General features: G+C 39.9%; 1 protein-coding gene across 3 annotated transcripts in view; it reads left to right on the plus strand.

The window, feature by feature from the left end:
• Positions 1-19,607, plus strand: part of DOCK4 (dedicator of cytokinesis 4) — a 405,833-nt gene that overhangs the window by 241,826 nt on the left and 144,400 nt on the right. For all 3 annotated transcript variants that reach the window (XM_031455220.2, XM_031455219.2, XM_031455221.2), the window contains exons 13-16: positions 2,652-2,777; positions 11,439-11,563; positions 12,452-12,614; positions 17,826-17,932. In XM_031455220.2, coding sequence (XP_031311080.1) covers positions 2,652-2,777; positions 11,439-11,563; positions 12,452-12,614; positions 17,826-17,932 — 521 coding nt within the window. The remainder of the gene's footprint in view (positions 1-2,651; positions 2,778-11,438; positions 11,564-12,451; positions 12,615-17,825; positions 17,933-19,607) is intronic.

Raw genomic sequence — 19,607 nt, forward strand, 5'->3', positions numbered from 1 at the left:
TTTCCTTGCCCCCTATACTGTTTTGTATTTTTTTCCCCCATCACTTCCTCATTGCCTTCCCTCATTCACTAGCTGGCTCCTTTCTGGCTATTGTCTCCTGTGTGGGTCCTCTCTATCCTCTTGCATTCTCTCATCTCTGTGGCTCTGGCTGTCTAGGGAACATTGAGGTATTTCTCTGTTCATGCTTACATCTCTGTCTTTCCCTGAAACATTTTTTCTGTAATTCCTATCTTAATTTTTCTTTAGTATTCATATTATCTCTGACTGAATGCTTTTCTTTTCTCATTGTCTTATCCTTTGTATTCAACTTATATTTAAAAAAAAAAAATCACTGATGGTTCAATGATTTCTGGCTCCAACAGGCCAGAACAAGAATCCTGGTCACTTTTCCTTCCTTCAGCTTGAGCCCTGAATAGCGTGATCCCTGTTTTTCTATTACTGTTTAGTCCTTTTCTCTTCTTACTTGATACATACTACATAAGGTTGCTAGTGTCTCTGGTCAGATCCTTTGATGAGAAGTTCTAGTAAAATGATCTGTCCTTGCAAAAACATCACAGAACCTCAAGAATTTAGTTTAGTGCATCTGACTCTGTATGTGAAAGCATTGCTTACAGTACCCCAGGAACTGAACGTGTTCTCCCGAGCAGGAGGGACTGCTATTATGTACCATGTCTGGCACACACTGCTGTGCTCCAAATACCAGCTCCTGAAGATATTAACAATGATGGTGACTGTGTGGGTGAGTGTTTTGAAGGCAAATGGACAGAAGTAGGAGGAGAACAGAGACTCCAGTGATGAGGTGGGGGTAGTGGAAGAGTGTGAGTCAGGAAGAAATAGCTGCTGGGACAGATGGACTGTAACGTGTTGGTTTCTCTTCTTTCACCAGCCTCTGGGTTTCAAAAGGAGCCAATAGTATCACATCAGAGTATCCCAGAGCTGCACTGACTGTTGTCACTGTCACACCCTCCAGACGGCTCATTCTCCCCACGTCATCCCGTGTGGCTCTCGGAGGACAGAAGCTCCTCCATGCTGCCACCTTCAGTCACCCAACTCACAGGGGGTTCAGGGTAGGGAGGGAGCCAAAGGATAGTTAGGTAAAAATAGGATGAAGATTTAATTGAAGTTTCTGAGTACCTGCCAGCTTTAATCTAACTCTCACAACGACTTTCTGACACCGACATTCTATTAGATCCACACACTGGAAAGCATGAGGACCCAGGAATGCAGCCACAGCTGGTCCTTTTCCGAAGTCGTTGCCTCTTGGATCTGCCTCATCTAGGTCAGATTCAAACCCTAGGAAAGGCATCATCTTCTCTCTGAGCCTAATGCTTTTTTAAAAAACAAATTTTCCTGATGTTTTAACCACTATATTGGAAAGCAAGTAAACAGACCACCAAAACACTGCTTTTGTTGTTTGTTTCTTCATATTACTGAAGGGGAGTGGAAGGGAGATCCTCATCTAGATGCATGACCCGTGTTTTGCATTTCTGTTTCATCCCAGCATAATTGTCGCTGTGCTTGCGGTGTATACTTGCGGATAGCATTGTAGAACTGTGAATTAGGAATGAGGAGTGATAACTTGCACACAATAGTATGTTATTGAGAAAAAAGGGTGATACTTAATGATGCAGGTAGAATACCTTTGGAGTACAGATTTATCATCCTCTTGACTCCACCATCCAAATTCATTCTAAAAGTGAGTCAGGTTAGTGATGACTGAAAGTTTTTTTAAAAAATAAGTCATCTTTGACTGGTTTCATTTTCTATTACTAATGTAAGTGAAGGGCTTTTTTTGGTCTTCCTTGTTTTAAAATAATGGACAAAAAAGGAACAGGGAATTAAAAGGATAAAAAACAAGTAGCATATTAGAAATATTCAAACAAACATTTGGAAAGATAGGATGTTAATTTCTTTCCTATAGTTCTTGCCTGAGAGTTGGGAACATAAGATATGAAAAAAGTGTCATTTGTCTTCTATATGTCCCCCTGTGGTAATGTCACTATAGCTGGAATAAAGAAAAAGATAATTTTACTGACTGATTGCCCTTTTGTTTATCAAAGTGGCTTGCATCCTGCTAAATTATGCTCAGTAGGAAATACTGTGATTATGAGTTCTACCATATTTAATATTAAGAATATAATCTTTGTTATGTTATAATCGCCTTTGTTACTTAAATTTTTGAAAAACTATAAATATTCTTAAAATCCTTGAAGTATTATATGTCTTTAGGTTTGTGTTCACCTTTATGACATTTGATAAGTATTCACAGGCTTTATAGAGTTAAAAAAAAAATTAGAGCTCCCATTTGGAGGTCAGCGTCTTCTAGGGCCAGGGAGGCACGGTCAGTTGGTGGAATGAGGCTGGTGCAGGGATGTTTCTGTCTGGTGGGGTCTAGAGAAGCGAGTGTTGGGGCTGGAAGCCAGACTTTCTCTTCTTTGTGTTCTGTTCATGTGTTTTGCAGTGTCTATGAACCTTCTTGTAAGTGGGAAAACTCAAGTAGTCAGGTTGGGAAACTGTTTTCTAGGTATTTGTCCTATAGATTCTATTGATTTTTTCTATTGATCTTTAAAATGATGATACCATAGATTTGGGCTTGTTGAAGCAATTTCAGTTTCTGTCCTTCTGTCTTTAACTCTAGCCTCTTCTTTTAGGGTTAGCAGTTTCCCTACAACTGTTGCATGGAGACATTGAACAAATCAGAAGGGAATACTCATCAGTGTTTTCTCATGGAGTATCCATCACCAGGAAGTTGGGTTTTTCCAATATTATTATGCCTGGTAAGTGACTTGGGATGAACCAGATGATGAAATATGGCTATTTTATGTGTTCTTGACATTTGAGAAATTTTTCAAATTGTCAGCTTTGAAGAGTTCAAATGGACCATGCTGAAGAATGAAATGAGGTTTTTCATTCTTTTTTCTTTTTCAAATTTCTTTACATTTTGATTATATTAGGGTGGATAACTTGTGGGGGCCATGGCTACATTTCATTACAACCATAGTAAGAAGAAAAACTGAAGTAGAAGCCAGAAAATATTTTACCCTTTAGTAGAAAGTGTTGAAGTCACTTAGGGGAAATCCTTACAGGTTTTGATAAGAACAATTATTAAGCAATAAGTAGCCTTTCTTAGAGGATTTTTCCACCAGAAATATGTATATGTGTATGTAAATAAGCAGCCATATGCAAATTCCATATATATTTCTACACCTCTTCTAGTTCTGTTCATGTATATAAATCAGATTGTTATTAGCAAGCAAGAGATTCTTAAAAAAAGTGTTTGTTTCTGAGTGGAGATGGCGGAGGCTCAGAAGATTCACACCGTTAAAGTAGATGCCAAGTGATACTGTTAGAGCTCTACATCCAGTTCTCCATGACCAAGAGAAAAATAGAAAGACCAAATAGTTGAAATTGTTGACAGTATTTTTAGAAACAGTGTCCTTTAAATCACCCTTTAAATCCCATGTGTAAAAAACAAGCAACAGAAGTTGGGTCTGTCAAGGCCCCGGCACAGCTATGAGACTGGTAGTAAGACTGTGGGAAATAAAGACTTAACCTGATGCAGAAACCAATCAGCATTGACCATCCCCGCGTTTTGTGATCTCCTGACGGAAATTTATTCATGCAAGGAAGGCTAAGAGAACAGCCCTTGGAGTTTCCTGAGATGACCTGACTTAGCTTAGGGACCCAGTCTGCCTGAGCATCTCCTGTTATTACTGTCGAAAATGACTGTTTATAGAACTGTTTACTTGGTGGCATGCTATTCAGTGGCTCTTGCAGCCCATTCATTATTTCCTTCAGTGGCTATAAATAGCTGGTATTTCCTCTTGTTAACAAAAAACAAAAAAAATTCAGCCCACTGGGAAGCAAATTGACGGGTAAATCTAATATAAAAAACAAATTTTAGAACAGACTGCAGCCAGCTGCTGGAAGAATTCCTCAGCTTGGTCTCCGAGCAGTATCACTGAGAAATGGAAAAAATATAAAGCAACATGACACTTCACCGGCTGAATAGTTGTCTGGGATGTGCTGTGTTCATGCGGCTCTGGTCTGGCTTTAATGATGGAAATGAACTTTCTGTGGAATAAGGCTTGCTTCTGTCCCCTTTCCTGCCCCACGTTTTGATGGCAGGGTCCACACTGGCCAGGAAATCAATCCTCCCAGATGCATGTCTGCAGTGCCCGAGACGGCAGGAGATTTTTTAAAAGCACTTTCTTCCTTTTCTTCTCTCATTTTTCTTCTTTGGCTTTGGAGTCTTTCAAATTAAATGGAGAAGGGAGAGCTGTATATATTAACCTAAACAGCCAAAAGCAACCTCAATAGAATGTTTGACATGGGCAAACAGAACAGTCATTGTTTTGTTTTCCTTTGTTATTTTCAGAATTTTGGCTTGTCAGTGTATTCTCACTTGTGGCTCTGATGAAAACTTGAGCTGAGTTTTCGATGAGAAAAATGTATGTGAGCAGGATTTCTCCTCCCTGTGTTGCACCAACAGTCTGCTTAGCGTGATGAATTTTTTCCTTTTCTCGACTTGTCCTTCAGAGTTAATTTGTGTTCTGATAGGGGTCAGGACAGGTGAGGCACGGGTTTATACGTACAGGACCTTCATTGATATAGTCGCTGCCTCTCTGCAGAATGAATTATCTGTGGTCCCGGCACTGACAGGAACATACACAAATTTCTTCAGGGTCACAGAATGTCATCAATGCCAAACTCTTTTTGGAATGGAAAAATGTGGAAACAGAGATTCTCCCATTGGTCTGGCTTTTACATGAGCTGGTCTCTGGAATGTCATCTGGTTTAAGGAGGTGACCTGCCCTGTGCTTTCGAGCTGTTGTGGAGTCCTCTGTACCTGCCGTGTTGCTAAGGGACAGTCATTCAGCACTTTACTTCTCAAAGCACCCAATTTCAAAGAAGAAAAGTTACCTTCTGTGAAGCTCCATCACTTCTGGTCTCTGAGCCAGTGAGAGGGAGGGCAGTGAAAATATTTCAGTCAGTGCTCTCTAATGGAAATACGATGTGAGCCACAAATGGAATTTAAACTTTTCTAGCAACCATTTTTAAAAAGTAGGAAGAAAGAGGTGAAATGTATTTTAACAATATATTTTATTTAACCCCATGCATCCAAAGTATCATTTCATTTTTATTTTATTGATATAAAAATTCATAATGAGTTATTTTGCACTGTTGCAACCTAAGTCTTTGAAGGCTGCTGACTATGATACATTTACAGCACATCTCTTTTCAGCCAAGTCACATTTCAAGGACTCAGTGGCCACATGTGGCAGTGCTTACTGTATTGGACAGTCAAACTCTAAATGTCTTAACAGACTCTGTACAAAGCAGGGTCGTTGCTGAGTATCAGGAAGGACTGAGTTTCCAGCCACCAGACATTTTGGAACAAAGATGGCTGACGTGTCAGGAATGTCATGGGAGATCAGACGGTGCCCTTCTCCCATCCTGAGGGTCCATTCTTATTCTGAGTTTATGATTCTTCCTGGGCAGTCCTCTTGGTCTCCCTACTTTATCTGCCCTATCTGTACCCTATCTCCTGGAGACTTGTTTTCACATATTAACCAGTAGAACTGTCACTATTAGGGAATACCTAATGAATACCTACCAGTACATTCATTTCTAGTACATCTTTGATGTTTCTAATCCTTAAAAGAATTAAGTAAAAGTAATAGAGGAATAGGGAGGGAGGCGTTGAGGCTCTCACTGAAATAAATGAACAGAGCCTTTGTTTCCAGTGGTTGCCAGCAGTAGTAACTTTGATAGCGATTTCAAGATTTATTTAAATTTATTTTACAAGTGTCTTTCAGATTAAGCCTTCTTTTTCTTTGGTCTTTAGTCATTAGTTCAGATAAGTCAAATTTCTGTTTAGTCAGAGTTGACTATATAATGATTTACCAGGCTGGGGAAGCAGACTGTTGTAGATATGTTTGCCTCCCATTTAAGAAATATACAGTTTTATTATTTTAGATATATATATATAATTATTATTATTATTGTTTACTATTTACTGATAGAAACATACATCAAGAGATGGAATTACCTCAGATGATCCTTCTTTTGGAGAAACTAGGGGGGGACCCATTATATGATTTAATCTTCCCCAAAAATATATCCTAAGTCTAACCAAAGCTCACCACCCCCCAGTCCAAGTCACTGGCCCTCCACATCCTATAGTTGCAAATAGTCAGCTTAGATCTAAACCCCCTGATCCTGCCAGCAAGGGATGGTGATCTTTCATCCAGTGAATGCCATGGTGACCGAAGAGAGAAGGGGGCTAAGGGTCTACCGTGTCACCCTCAGGTTGGACCCCAGCCCCAGATCACATGTAGAGTATGTATTTTTTATAGATTGAAGGTTGATCTTTTTTTTAATACTTCCAAGAGAGAAAACTATCTGTGTATACACATGAAATATATATATATATATACACACAATAATAAACACTGGAACTCTGAGAAGAAAAACAGTCTCTCCCTCTTACAAGGACCTTTGTAATTATATTGAACCCACCCTGATAAGGAAATCTCCCCATGACAAGATTCTGAACTTTATCACATCTGCAAAGTCCCTTTTGCTGGGTAAGGTAACATATTAACAGCCTTCTGGTTAGGACCTGGACATCTCTGTCCAGGGAGGGACAGGAGGATTCATCATTCTGCTTGCTACGCACCTCAAGGGCCATCCAGCTCAGCCTGTCATGTGTCCAGTGCACGAATTTCTTCCTTATGTCCCTGGTGGTGGTTTTCTGGTTGGTACTTGCATGTGTATAATGGCTAAGAACACATCTTCACATTGTCTCTCAAAATGACCTCTTTCACGTTGGACTAGTCTCCGTCTTACTTTCTGTCCTTGGGGTTGAGTTTTTCCGCTTGTAACCTCAACATTTTAAAATTCAACTAACCTCTTGTCTCCCTCATCCCTCCTCTGGTGGGTTCTGAGTCTCTTCTCTGTATTGTGTATGGTCTGAATGATACCGTTTCTCTGTCTCTGTCCTGAAAAGACGGTGCCTAGAAATGAAATCAGTGCTTCAAGACTGGTCTGTCCAATTAGGCTGGGACTAGCACCTTCCCTGCTCAAGACACTGGTCGTTTGGAGGTGCAGAGACAATTGCACTAGTTTATTTGATGGACGTACTCATCCTGTTGAGTTGCATTTTCATGGGTAAAGCAGAGATACTCATAATACATTTGACACATTTCTGAATCTCTGTACTTCAGTTTCCTCATCTATACAATGGAAATAACACAGCCTTCTTAGAAGGTTAATGTGAGGATTTAATGAGATGTTCCATTTATAGCAGTTGGCAGAGTACCCAACCGTCTGTCTGCTACTATTTTCTGCTGCTACCATCAGCATCAGCATCTAAGTTCACAAAAAACCCCTAGTCTCTTACATATTTTTTTTAAGAAGGATAGGAACTTTTCTTTTCCAGTTCCTAAAATAGTAACAAAAATCCAGTATAGAAAAGGCACTGGACTAGCCCCTAAGGCTGGGTGCCATGGTTTACTAGATGTGGTGAGCATGTCCTCTGTGCCTTTATCCAGAGCATTTGTAGGACAGAGTCAAGGATCAAGGTTTTCAGGTACTGATAAAAACCTCTTGCCTGTTGAGGTCAAACCATAAATCAGCCCCATCTGACTGTTGTCACTGAGCTCTTCTGGACTTGTTCCTTTTGTTGTGGCCTTATCTTTATCTTGTCTCCAGCGATGTTTTGAGACGCTTTCACACATGTAAAGGCTTCCCAGCCAGTGGTCCTGCAAAATAGAGGAAAGTGTCAAGCACCTCAAATTTGCAGAGTAATAAAATTGAGAGGTGTGCAAGGTGTTAATAAACATTGTCAGGAAAATAGTTTGTCGCGCTTGGTGCTGTGGCTCTGTTTCATACTCACTCTATGATTTCTCTCTTAATTACCCAAGATGCTTTCTTAACACCATTTGGGCTTATTCGTTTTCTCCAGAGCCAACCTCAAGTGTATTGACTTTAATTAGCACTTGTCTCAACTTTATCTTTTTACATATTTTGGCAAAACGTGGCACCTTGCAGTATTAGAACATAGCAAGCTGCAGATTCCTTGGGGGGGACACATGGAGGATGTCATCCAGGAGAACTGTTCATGTCCTGTGTCCTCTTTTCAGAGACATCTTATTTTAGTCAAAAAGGTTTCCAGAAGATAACCGAGGTTATGGGGAAAGGGGCAGTTAAAGAACAGAATAGTAAATTATATGTACAAGGTGTTTTAATTTATGAATGTGTTATATTTCAGAAGTTCTTTTGTAAGCCACAGAAATAGCAAGTATAACATAATGAAGTAGTCTTGCCCCTGCTGCTACCTACCTACCCCTGCCTCTGCCTTTACCCGAGCCCCATTTTCATGACGCAAAAACTTGAGGCCTTGGGGTTTATCTTAACTTGTCTAGACTGATGTCACCGAGAGTAGACAGTAGCAGAGAAAGACTTGAATCTAACTCTCCTTATTCTGGTCCTCTGTGACCGAAGATTTCTGAGGCTGATTTGAATTCAGATGATATTCTGAATTCAGAAGAGATGGAAGAATCCTGCTCAGTTATAAGCTAACCCAGCTTTAGGGACCTGTTTGGGAAGCGAACGCCATGTTACCTTGCTCCCTTGAGGAAACATGTCATGGCTTCCACAGGTCTCTTGTCCTCTCCATGAGGGCTTCTCTCCTGTGACACCCCCTCTGCCTCATTCAACAGTCCCTGTCCCTTTCTCTGTCTTGCTTTTATCTGGGGTACTTAACATTAGTCACCATATTCTGTGTTTTACCTCTTTGTTCAAGGCCTTCTACCACTGGAATCTAAGCTCTGCTGAGAAGGCGTGTTTGCTTTGTTCACTCCTGACTCTACCAGGCCTAGAGTAATACCTGGCACATGGTAGCTGCTCAGGGTATATTTGCTGAGTGAGTACATGAGGAAAGAATTCCATGGCACTGCCAGTACATGACTCTCCCCCCGATGCCTGTTCCTCTTCAGGGCCCAGCCTGCAGATGAAGGGTGGAGACAGGTCGTCTTGCAAACCTCCCTCATCTCCCCCTGTCTTTGCTTAAGTTGGAGTTGCCAGTAGTTCCAACAGAGGAGAGTTGGAAGTCCCCCTTCCAAGAAACGGTTTCTCTTCTTTTTGCAGGGCAGTTAATCCCCATGTGGTTTGAACAAGCTAATCACTCGTATGAGAAATTTCTCAGGTGAAAACCCCGGTCGCTGTACTTCGCATTCCTAGTGGCTGTTGACAGCCTGTGTGTGGGAGAGCTGCTCATGATGTGTCAGCCACTCCAAGGAGCAAAGGAATTTTGCAACTGTTAACTAACATCTTTTGCTTTAAAAGTACCTTGATTTTTGTGTTGTGGTTGTTGTTTTGTTTTTGTTTTATTTTTTTAATGGAGGTATTGGGAGAGTGAACCCAGGACTTTGTGCATGCTAACCATTTACTCTACCACTGAGCTATTCCCACCTCCCTGCATTGCTTTTTTCTTTTTACCTGCCAAATCTGTTAGTGGGAAAACTATTGTCAAGAATTTCCTCCCAAACATATTGTTGAAATAGCACCTGTGCAGACCATTAGCATTGCAGACCTGTTTTGAGTTGAAACTGATGGATTCAGAGGACAGTTTGTAAGCTTATTTATTCTGTAATGGAATTGTTAAAAGAAATAGCATAAAGACTAGGGTGTATGTATGTATGTATGACTATATATACATATATAAAGAGTGAGAGGTAAATATATATAGTAATTAAATGAACTGGGCTATAAAAATGTAGAAAACTTGTAAAATATACTGGGCTATTTTCTCCTAAATTTTAATTAAAATTTTTTTTTTAATTAAGAAAAAATTTTTTGTAAGGAAACTAGTTCTTTTTTTTAAATGAAGGTATTGCAAATTAGAACCCAGACCCTCATGAATGCTAAGCATGCACTCTACCAGTGAGCTATACCCCTACCCCCTCCTAATTTTTTTTAAAATGGAGATGCTTAAAACGAAAAACCCTTGAAGCATACGAATATAATTTTACATGTGTTGAAATATGTTGCTTTTCTCCTGGAATTCCAAGTTCATTGCCTTCTCAAGTTGATTTGTATGAGATGTATAAGAGTACTAAAAATTCATAAGACGGAGACCACTGTATCAGTTCTTTCCACTAATGTATTCTTTATATGCTCTTTGTAAAGAACAGGTAAGATTTCAACCTTTTTAGGGCTTTTTCATTTTTCTCTACTTTATGGCCTATCTGTTTCCTGGTTGGCCAAGGTCATTTGCAAATGATGCTCTCATAAAAAGTTGGTCTTTGTGGAGGAATGTGACTGGGCACACTGGTATTCCCCCATGGCTTTGGAAGCCAGGGTACTTTCTTATGCACACTTCGGTCAGGAAGTTTGATACATTTCCCAAGTGTGGGCATATCTGTATGGTTATTGTTCTTCTAGTGATTTGTTTTCTTGAGAGATTTTTTTATTTGAAAAAAAAAGTATTGCTTTTGAGTCTTCAATTGTTTGAAAGCTGTTACGCAAAAGTAAATTTCACCTTGCCAACCTCACCAACACTGACCTTCAGAAACTTTCTAGTCACACTTTGTTTACTTACTTCTCACATCCTGTCCACTCACCACTTATGCATAATTTAATTCCTACGGGGCAGTAAAAGCACGCTGTCCCGTGCTTGCCTAACTTTGCTAGTTGGCATCAAATTTCTCTTTTTTTCTTGCAGTAATAAGAAAGGGGCAGGATGAAAAAGCATTCAAGTTTTATAAATAACCAATGGAGGAAAAAAGATCGATGATATATGTGTACATAGACTATGTCAGTTTGAATCCAGGGCCTTTCACATTTGTTTTATAGCTTGATGGTAAGAAATAATAAACCAAGTTTGTCTGTATGACTGAATTATTCTACATCTGTGTTCATAAAGCACTAATCTGGATTCTTCCAGCACTGAGATCATTTTGTCCATGAATTTTGGAAAAGATTTAAATGGTAACTGTATCCTTTGCAGTCCTATCATTTTCTTCCATTTAGGTATTTCTTCTACTTTAAGTGCTGTGACTATGAAGTATTGAGACTGGTTTCTTTGAGCCACCCGTGCTAGGCTGTCACTTTGTGGTCACACCTCATAAATGAAATGAGGGAAATATTGAAAAATGGTGAAACTTGACAACATCTTCCTTCTCAGTCCTGGTATTCACCTCCTAAATGTATATTTTCAGTATCGTTAATTCAGACTAGCAGAGGCTGGCCTTTGCTTTTCTTGGATATTGGCAGTGAGGGTGGGGATCTTTTTATAAAAGTATAAATATTGCACATTTTACTTTTATGTGTATACTGTAACACTTTTTTATGAACTAAAGTTTTTCTTGATAGAGTACTTTATTACACTTCCTATTACATATAACATGGTTTCAATTCCCCTCTCCTCCTAGGTGAAATGCGGAATGATTTATACATCACTATAGAAAGGGGAGAATTTGAAAAAGGAGGAAAGAGTGTGGCCAGAAATGTGGAAGTTACGATGTTCATTGTAGAGAGCAGTGGCCAGACCTTGAAGGTATGAAAATGATGGATACTTTTTGGTAAAACAATTCCACACCATTGCTTTGAGTTCATCTTTAATTCCAGCAGTTAAATTCTGATTTGCATTATTTTCAGTCTTGTTTTTCTTCTCTACCTCTGTGTAGTTTTTTTTTTTTAATAGAAAAAATTTTCAGGTTACACTGCCATCGTGGGCCACACAGATGAGAGGTGTCTGTGTGAGCCTAGGTGGTTTTTTTTTTTTTTTAATCATTAAAATGCCTTTCAGAAAAGAAAGTAGAAAAACAAAAAAAAGGCTTTTAAGGTTTAATTGTTTAATTAATTATGTCAACATTGTTCTCATAGCAGCTGTTCCTTAAATGCCATATTTTTATGCTATTTCATTTTTCCCCTTTCATCTATCATAGTTTTGGAGAAGAACACTTTTTCTTTTGGCAATTGGTAAAAAAATTAAAAAATCATATTTAATTCTATGTATTTTCATTTTAACCAAAATAGGGCATGAGGATTAGGGTATTACTAATTGGGGTGAAAATAGTGGATTCTCTTACGGAAGAAGTGTTTCCCTTGAGCCCCAGGGGGGCACCGCAAGGCCTTTTGACTGTGGCAGGTTGAGAATTTTGCTACGTAGTTGACTCCAAATTGGGCATGCAGTTGCCTATCTTGCAAATGTCACCGAGGTCCACCCTTGGCAGGATGGGTCCTGGGAGACCAGCCTTAGGATGAAACAGACACTGCCAGCCAGTAGAAGCAAGTGCAGAAACAGCCCTGCAAAGGACTGAGGAGGTAATTTCACAGGGAGTGCTGTTTCGGGAGCAGGCAGATACAGCACAGCACTGGCTTTGCTGCATCCAAAATCATCTTGAAATGAAGCTGTCTTTAACCTGCATGTTTCCTTTGTTAGGATTTTATCTCCTTCGGCTCTGGAGAGCCACCAGCTAGTGACTACCACTCCTTTGTGCTTTATCATAACAACAGTCCCAGGTGGTCTGAGCTGCTGAAACTTCCAATCCCTGTGGATAAATTCCGGGGTGCGCACATCCGCTTCGAGTTTCGGCATTGCTCCAGTAAGTGCTTGGTGGACGGTCTCTGTGGCTTTGTTGTGTTGGGGTGGTCCGTTTACTGAGCTGAAACAACAGGGTGGGCTAATACATAGAAAGTGTGTGACAAACCGGAGACCAACACAAGGGAAAAACAAAGGTGAGTGGAATCCCGTGGGGTGAGTGGGCTCACTTCTTGAAGAACCAATAACCTCTGTGGAAACATAGAGGAAAGAAAAAGGAGGATACAAAATACCCACGGAAATCTGCATCACCGTGCAGTCTCAAACAGTATTCAAATAAGAATCGAGTGATGTCAACTCAAATAGGCCTTAGAGATGATGTGAAGTAATTGCCACATTTCATAGATCTAAAAAACCCAAGACATAGAAATGTTACAGGGTTTGTTCATGTGGACATTACTATCCGTAAAGTTGTCAATTCTTGACATCTCTGTTTTAATTCTTTTGCCCTCGTTACCACCCTCTCAAGCCTCCACTCCCTGCCTCTACCCACCTCCAGTCCAGGGATCTTCTGGTATTCCCTGTGCCCCCAAATTACACACTTCTGGTAGCATACATTGTACGGAGAAGGTTCTGGTGAATCTTGCTTCAAGGACAATATTACAATCAAGAGATACAGAAGAATCTCAGTATTGGAGAAGGAGCAGTCTTTTCTCCAGTCTAGAAGGACCAAAGGCATTGCCAGTAGATATGCAGTGACCATGCCTGCATGCTGTGTAACTCACCCAGGATTCAGGGAGAGGAGAAGGACTTCGTTGTGGGACTGTGGCATGTCTTGGAATTGGCTCAGGAAGCTCCACAAATGATGAGTTTGTGGATGTTTCAGAATGTAGGGAGATGGCTAGCAGGTCTTACCCTTCTTCCAAATTTCCAGAGGAGTTTCATGGGTAGAGTGTGAAGTAAGGGAGCGTAAAGGAGTTGGCATAGTGCCACACCATTCCTTCTACCAGTCTTTGTTACAAATTCTCCCTTATGCTTCATATGAGCTTTGAGCTTTAAGGTCAGAAAATAAAAGTGAAATGGGAGAAAAAGGAGAAAGAGCCTTTGGAGAAAATTATTATAACTCAGAACTTGGAAAGTAGAATAAAGGTGATTTTCAGTAAAACCCGTTGGATCTCTGCCCTCTTGTCCTTGTACTTCAAACATTATCCACGTGGGTGTGGTTTTTTTTTAAATGTTCATTATTAAAGTTTAGAAGAAACAGCAAAGTGTGAAGAAGAAAGAAAATCCCCATAATCCTGTACAAGTAATCAATGTAATCATTTTATCATATGAGCTTCCAAGTATTTCGTTGTGTGTCCATGTATTTATTCTAAAATATCATTTATTCATGACATAAATATTCATTGAACACCTATACGTCTACCATTTTACTGGGCATGGGAAATATATCAGTGAATGCAACAAAGTACCTCCTCTCATAGATCTTTCATTCTAGGGAGGGAAGACAGACAATACGTGGGCAAATAAATATACACTCTTATCAGATAGTGTTAAGTCCAGTGAAGAAGACTAAATTGGAATGAGATGCTAGGAAGCGATGGTGCTGTGTTGCTGTTTTACGTAAGGCCGACAGGAGCGACCTCTCTGACAGAGATGCGTCAGCACAACATAGAAGACGTGAAGGTGGAGGCTTTGGGTATCTGGGGAAAGGGTATTCCAGGCAGATAGAACAGTAAGTACTACACAAGACTGAGACACGGTTGGCACTTTCAAGGAATAGCAAGAAGGCCAGAAAGAGCAAGGGAGAGAGTTTGGAGATGAGACCAGAGAGAGAACAAGGGAGCCAGATCCTGTGTTGTCTTTTAGGTCGTGGGGAGGACTTGGGACTTTATGTGGAGTGAGGAGAGCCCTTAGATGACTTAGATTAAAGAAAGTCTGGCCGCTGTACAGACGCTGGATTTTTAGGTGGGCCAGGTGGGAACAGGATGGCCATTCAGGAGGCTTCTGCAGTCCTCCATGTAAGAGATTTAAGTGGTTTGCGTTAGCATGGTAGCGGTTTGATTCTCTTCTAGATTTATTGACAGATTGGATGTGAAAGAAGGAGAAAAATCGAGGTCAACCTCAAGATTTTGGCTTTAGAATAAAGTGGTTATTTAAGTGGGAAAGACAACAGGAAGACTGGAGAGCAAAAATCGAACATTCCACTCTTAAAATGTTAAGTCTGAGAATATTAGACATTTACAATGTCAGATAGGCAGTTGAATGAGATCCAAGCTGAAGACTTAAACTTGATAATGAGAACATATAGTTCAGTGGTGTGCTGTAAATATTTAACCAGCACTTGGGGTGACAGAGAGGGGAGGGGAAGCCCTAAATTATAGCATTTGCTGTTTTCCACGGGGTAAATACTCCCACCATGGCCAATTTCAAGCCAATGACATCACTGATCTTGGAGCTGGGGAAAGATGCACACAGTCAGGTCTTGTGAGCCAGTCCAGGCAGCTTCAGTGTGTCATAGATACCGAGGATTTTTCAAAGCCATGAGACTGGATGAGATTCCTGTGTAAGTTTAAATAGCAAAGGGTAGTCCAAGGATGGATCCCTGGGGCACTTAACACATTTAGATTTTGGGAGAATGAGAGGTAGCCATTAAGTGAGTTTAAGAAGGAATAGTCAGTGAGATTGAAGTAGAATCATGGAGACTAAATAAAGTCTTCCAGAAGGGGATTGATCAGATGTGTCAGGTGCCAGTGATAAATAAGGACAGAGAAATTTGGCATCATGCAAGTTATTGAACCTGACAAGAGATTCTAGTGGGTTTGTGGTGTGGAATGCCTGGCTAGAATGAGTCAGAGATAGATAGAGGAAAGGAAGGGTGGGCGGTGAGTGTAGACTAATCTTTTGAGAAACTTTGCTGTGAAGAATACAAGAGAGCAGAGAAAATGGGATAGTAGCTATAAAAGCAGTGGGTCACAAGAAGTTGTTGTTGTTCTTTTGAAGATGGAGTTTTTAAAGCACGTTTGAGAGGAATCATTGAGTAGAGAGGAAACACTGATGATGTAGAAGCAAGTGGAGACATCTGTGGGCGCAGTGTCCTTGAGTTGGGGAAGGCACGTGGGACTCAGTGCTCAAGGTTAAGAATTGGCCTTGGGTGGGATTGTGGGCAGTTCTGGAATGGTACAGGAGGGCAGGTGCAGGTGGGTAGTAGTAGGTGGTTGCTAGGGCATGTGGGAGTTCTTTCCACAGGAGCTGAGCATGAGGACAGTGTCAAGGTATTGGAGGTTTGAGCGGGGAGAAGAACTGATGATGAAATTATTGTCTAGCAGAGGGAAAGAGTGAGTTGATTAGGCCTGTGTGGGAGGTTTGCCCAGCCCAGGGTGCTTTTATGGTTAGTGTACACTAATTAAACTTAGATTAGTCTACCTATGTGCATGGAATAAGCCACACATTGGCTTCTACCAGGGTGCAGTCTTATTAATGAAAGTGTGGAGAAATGAGGGGTTGAGGGTATTTTCAAGAAATTGATTAGAATGATGAAATGGGAAGAGGGAGAGGAGGGGTAGGGAGGGGTATGTTAATAAATTGGGGGTCCCCGGGGGCAGAATTGTTGGAGCTGGGGTACTAGAAAGAAAGAATTGTAAAGTTAGGAGGTAGAATCCATAAATTCAGGGGTTTTATTAGTAAAAGGGAATCATACTATGCATATTATATATAACCATCCCTTCAGTTTATTAATCCTGATCTAATAGCTCAGGGTAGAAGGCCATGTACTTGAAACTCTAGTATTTATTTTTATTTTATAGCAGAAGGCAAATTTGGGCAAACTATTGCTTTGTTCCGTATCTTTGCTAATTTTATTTATCTTGGATTCTTTTTATCTTGAATACCAAAAACCACACCAAAAAGACTGTCAAATAAACTTAGGAAATTATTTTTAAATAAATCTTTTCCCCTAAACCACAGGTTCCGTACCTAGCATGCTCATTGACATAGAAATTTCTTCCCAGAGATCTTTGCTGTGACTTTTGTTTACCTTTGAAGAGTACTGATATTTTCCCAGTTTCTCTCTGGGGTTGAAGTTAATGATTTTAAAAGAAAATCCTTTGCTATAATCACATTTTCAGGGATGTCCTCATGCTAGGGGCGTAAGCCATCCAGCTAAAATTACTGTTCTCTGCACGGGATTCCGTGTCCCTGTGGTTCAATGCCAGAAGCCATTGGAAGGGGACAATGTGTTTGTTTCTGGAGCCTCACCATGTCTGACTCCTCTAGCGCGGGTCTTACTGCATCCCAGAACTGCCCTTTTCTATCACGTATAACCTCCACTTCCCAGTTGTGTAGAAAAGAGGAACCGTCCAGTCCACAATGGCTGCCAGCCTGCGACTCCTCCCCACATGTCTAAATACAAGGAGAGAGTCCAGTTGACCAAACCAGGTTCTTTTCATGCTTTCCCCACTTTTGAAGAAAAGGAAGCTGGGTGGAAAGAACTGGAATGGTACTCAGGAGGTCTCAAACAGTTTACCTGACATTGTGAGACCTCAGTTTCCTTATCTAGAAATAATCACCAATGACCCTGACATTTCTAGCCATTGTAATTCACAGTTGAGCATCTGAAAACCCCATTGCCTTATTTCCAGCTTCCAGAATACTACTGTGGTAAACTGTTATTAAACGATGGATTGTAATTTGCGTTGGTTTTCAGCATGCCTTGTTCTAAGGAGGTAGCTTCCATAGGTCTCTGTCTTTACGCATGTGGCTCTAGGGAAAGTTCTGTCAATGGACCAAGACAGAGCTTAGAAACTCCCTTTCCATAGGTAGTAAACAAAACGTTGCATATCACATTGATTCACTCACTTGTTCATTTATTTGCCATATATTTATTGATAACCTACTATGTCCTTGGCATTCTGAGATAACAAGCATACCATTAAAAAAAAAACAGACAAGAATCCTGCCCTCCATGGTGCTTATGTTCAGGGAGGGAGGGTGGGAGGTGAGAAGAAATAGGAAATCCATAATTTTTTAAAAAAATGTAATTTCAGATAATCTATGAAGAAAATTAGGGAATGTACTTGCAGATTCTGAGGCAGGAATATGGGGTTAGAAGGTGACTACTGTGGACAGAGGTCCCATCGTAAAATCTGCTCTTCATTATGTCAGAGGAGCTGGGGTGTGAGCGTTGTACTTCTTGATGATCACACTTCTTCACAATCTGTGTACCAGAACACAGTTGTATGCATACACTTAAGTTACAAATTTTTTTCCCCTACAGCGAAGGAGAAAGGAGAGAAGAAGTTGTTTGGTTTCTCTTTCGTCCCCCTGATGCAGGAAGATGGTAGGACTCTTCCAGATGGCACTCATGAGCTCATTGTGCATAAGGTAACATCAGTCAGATGTTGGATGGCTGTGAGAAACAGGGCTGAGTTACTCACCTGTTATCTTTTTCTTTTTTTAAAGTATAGTTTATTGACATACAGTTGACTTAACAATGTTGTATTAGTTTCAGATGTACATCAAAGTGATTTGGTTATACATATATATGTATATATCTATATTCTTTTTTTAAATTCTTTTCCTTTATAGTTTATTACAAGATATTGAATATAGTTCCCTGTGCTGTCCAGTAAATCCTTGTCATTTATCTATTTTACATATGGTAGTGTGCATCTGTTAATCTTATACTCCCATTTTATTCCTACCTTCTACCCCCCCTTACCCTTTGGTAACCATAAGTTTGTTTTCTGTGTCTGTGTGTCTGTCTCTATTTTGTAAATAAGTTCATCTATACTGGTTTTTTGATTCCATATATAAGTGGTACTATATAATATTTGTCTTTCTCTGACCTACTTCACTTAATATGATAATCTCTAGGTCCCTCCATGTTTCTGTAAATGGCAATATTTCATTCTTTTTGTGGCTGAATAATATTCCATTGTATATATATAGGACATCTTCTTTACCTGTTCATCTGTTGATGGACACTTAGGTTGCTTCCATGTCTTGGCTGTTGTAAATAGTGTTGCTGTAAACATTGGAGTGCATGTGTCTTTTCAAATTAGAGTTTTTATCTTTTCTGGATATATGCCCAGGAGTGGGATTGCTGGATCATATGGTAACTCTTTTTAGTTTTTTAAGGAACCTCCATACTGTTCTCTATAGTGGATACACCAGTTTACATTCCCACAAACAGAGTACGAGGGTTCCCTTTTCTCCACACCCTCTCCAGCATTTATTATTTTTACACTTTTTAATGATGGCCATTCTGATTGGTATGAGGTCATGCCTCATTGTAGTTTTGATTTGCCTTTCTCTGATAATTAACAGTGTTGAACATCTTTTCACGTGCCTATTGGCCATCTGTATGTCGTCTTTGGAGAAACGTCTCTTTAGGTCTTCTGCCCATTTTTTGATTAGGTTGTTTGTCTTTTTGTTAGTAAGTCATATGAGCTGTTTGTGTATTTTGGAAATTAATCCTTTGTCAGTCGCATTGTTTGCAAATACTTTCTCCCAGTTTGTAGGTTGTCTTCTTGTTTTGTTTATGTTTTCCTTTGCTGTGCAAAAACTTCTAAGTTTAATTAGGTATCATTTGTTTATTTTTGCTTTTATTTCTATTGCCTTAGGAGACTGTTAACTTACTATCTTATCCTCCCTCTAGAAAAGTAGAACAAAATGACTGAGAAGATACTTTTTTGGATGATTGCTGTCAGGGAGTGTGTCTTTTTGAGAGTTTTGTCTCTATATTCTGTCATATTCTAACACATATTTTAAAGATGATTTGTTTTTGTATCTTAATTTAAGTGTAGGTATTAGAGAAATCTGTATGGTGACCTTAAGGTCCTTTCTGTTGCTGTGAAAGGATTAGATAAACCTTATAAATAAGTTTTTAAATATTCCTAATACCTGCTTTCTTATCTGAAGATCTGTATACCCCCAGAAGCAAATTTAGCAAGGTCAGCTTTATAGTTTTCTTGTCTGCTGCCCTCACTCAGCAAGGAGACAAATGGCTGGGCTTTGTCATGACAACTTCAGTGGTGGTTACTTTCTGGTTTTTGCA

Source organism: Camelus dromedarius, chromosome 7 (assembly GCF_036321535.1).
Source record: "Camelus dromedarius isolate mCamDro1 chromosome 7, mCamDro1.pat, whole genome shotgun sequence".
NCBI lineage: Eukaryota > Metazoa > Chordata > Mammalia > Artiodactyla > Camelidae > Camelus > Camelus dromedarius.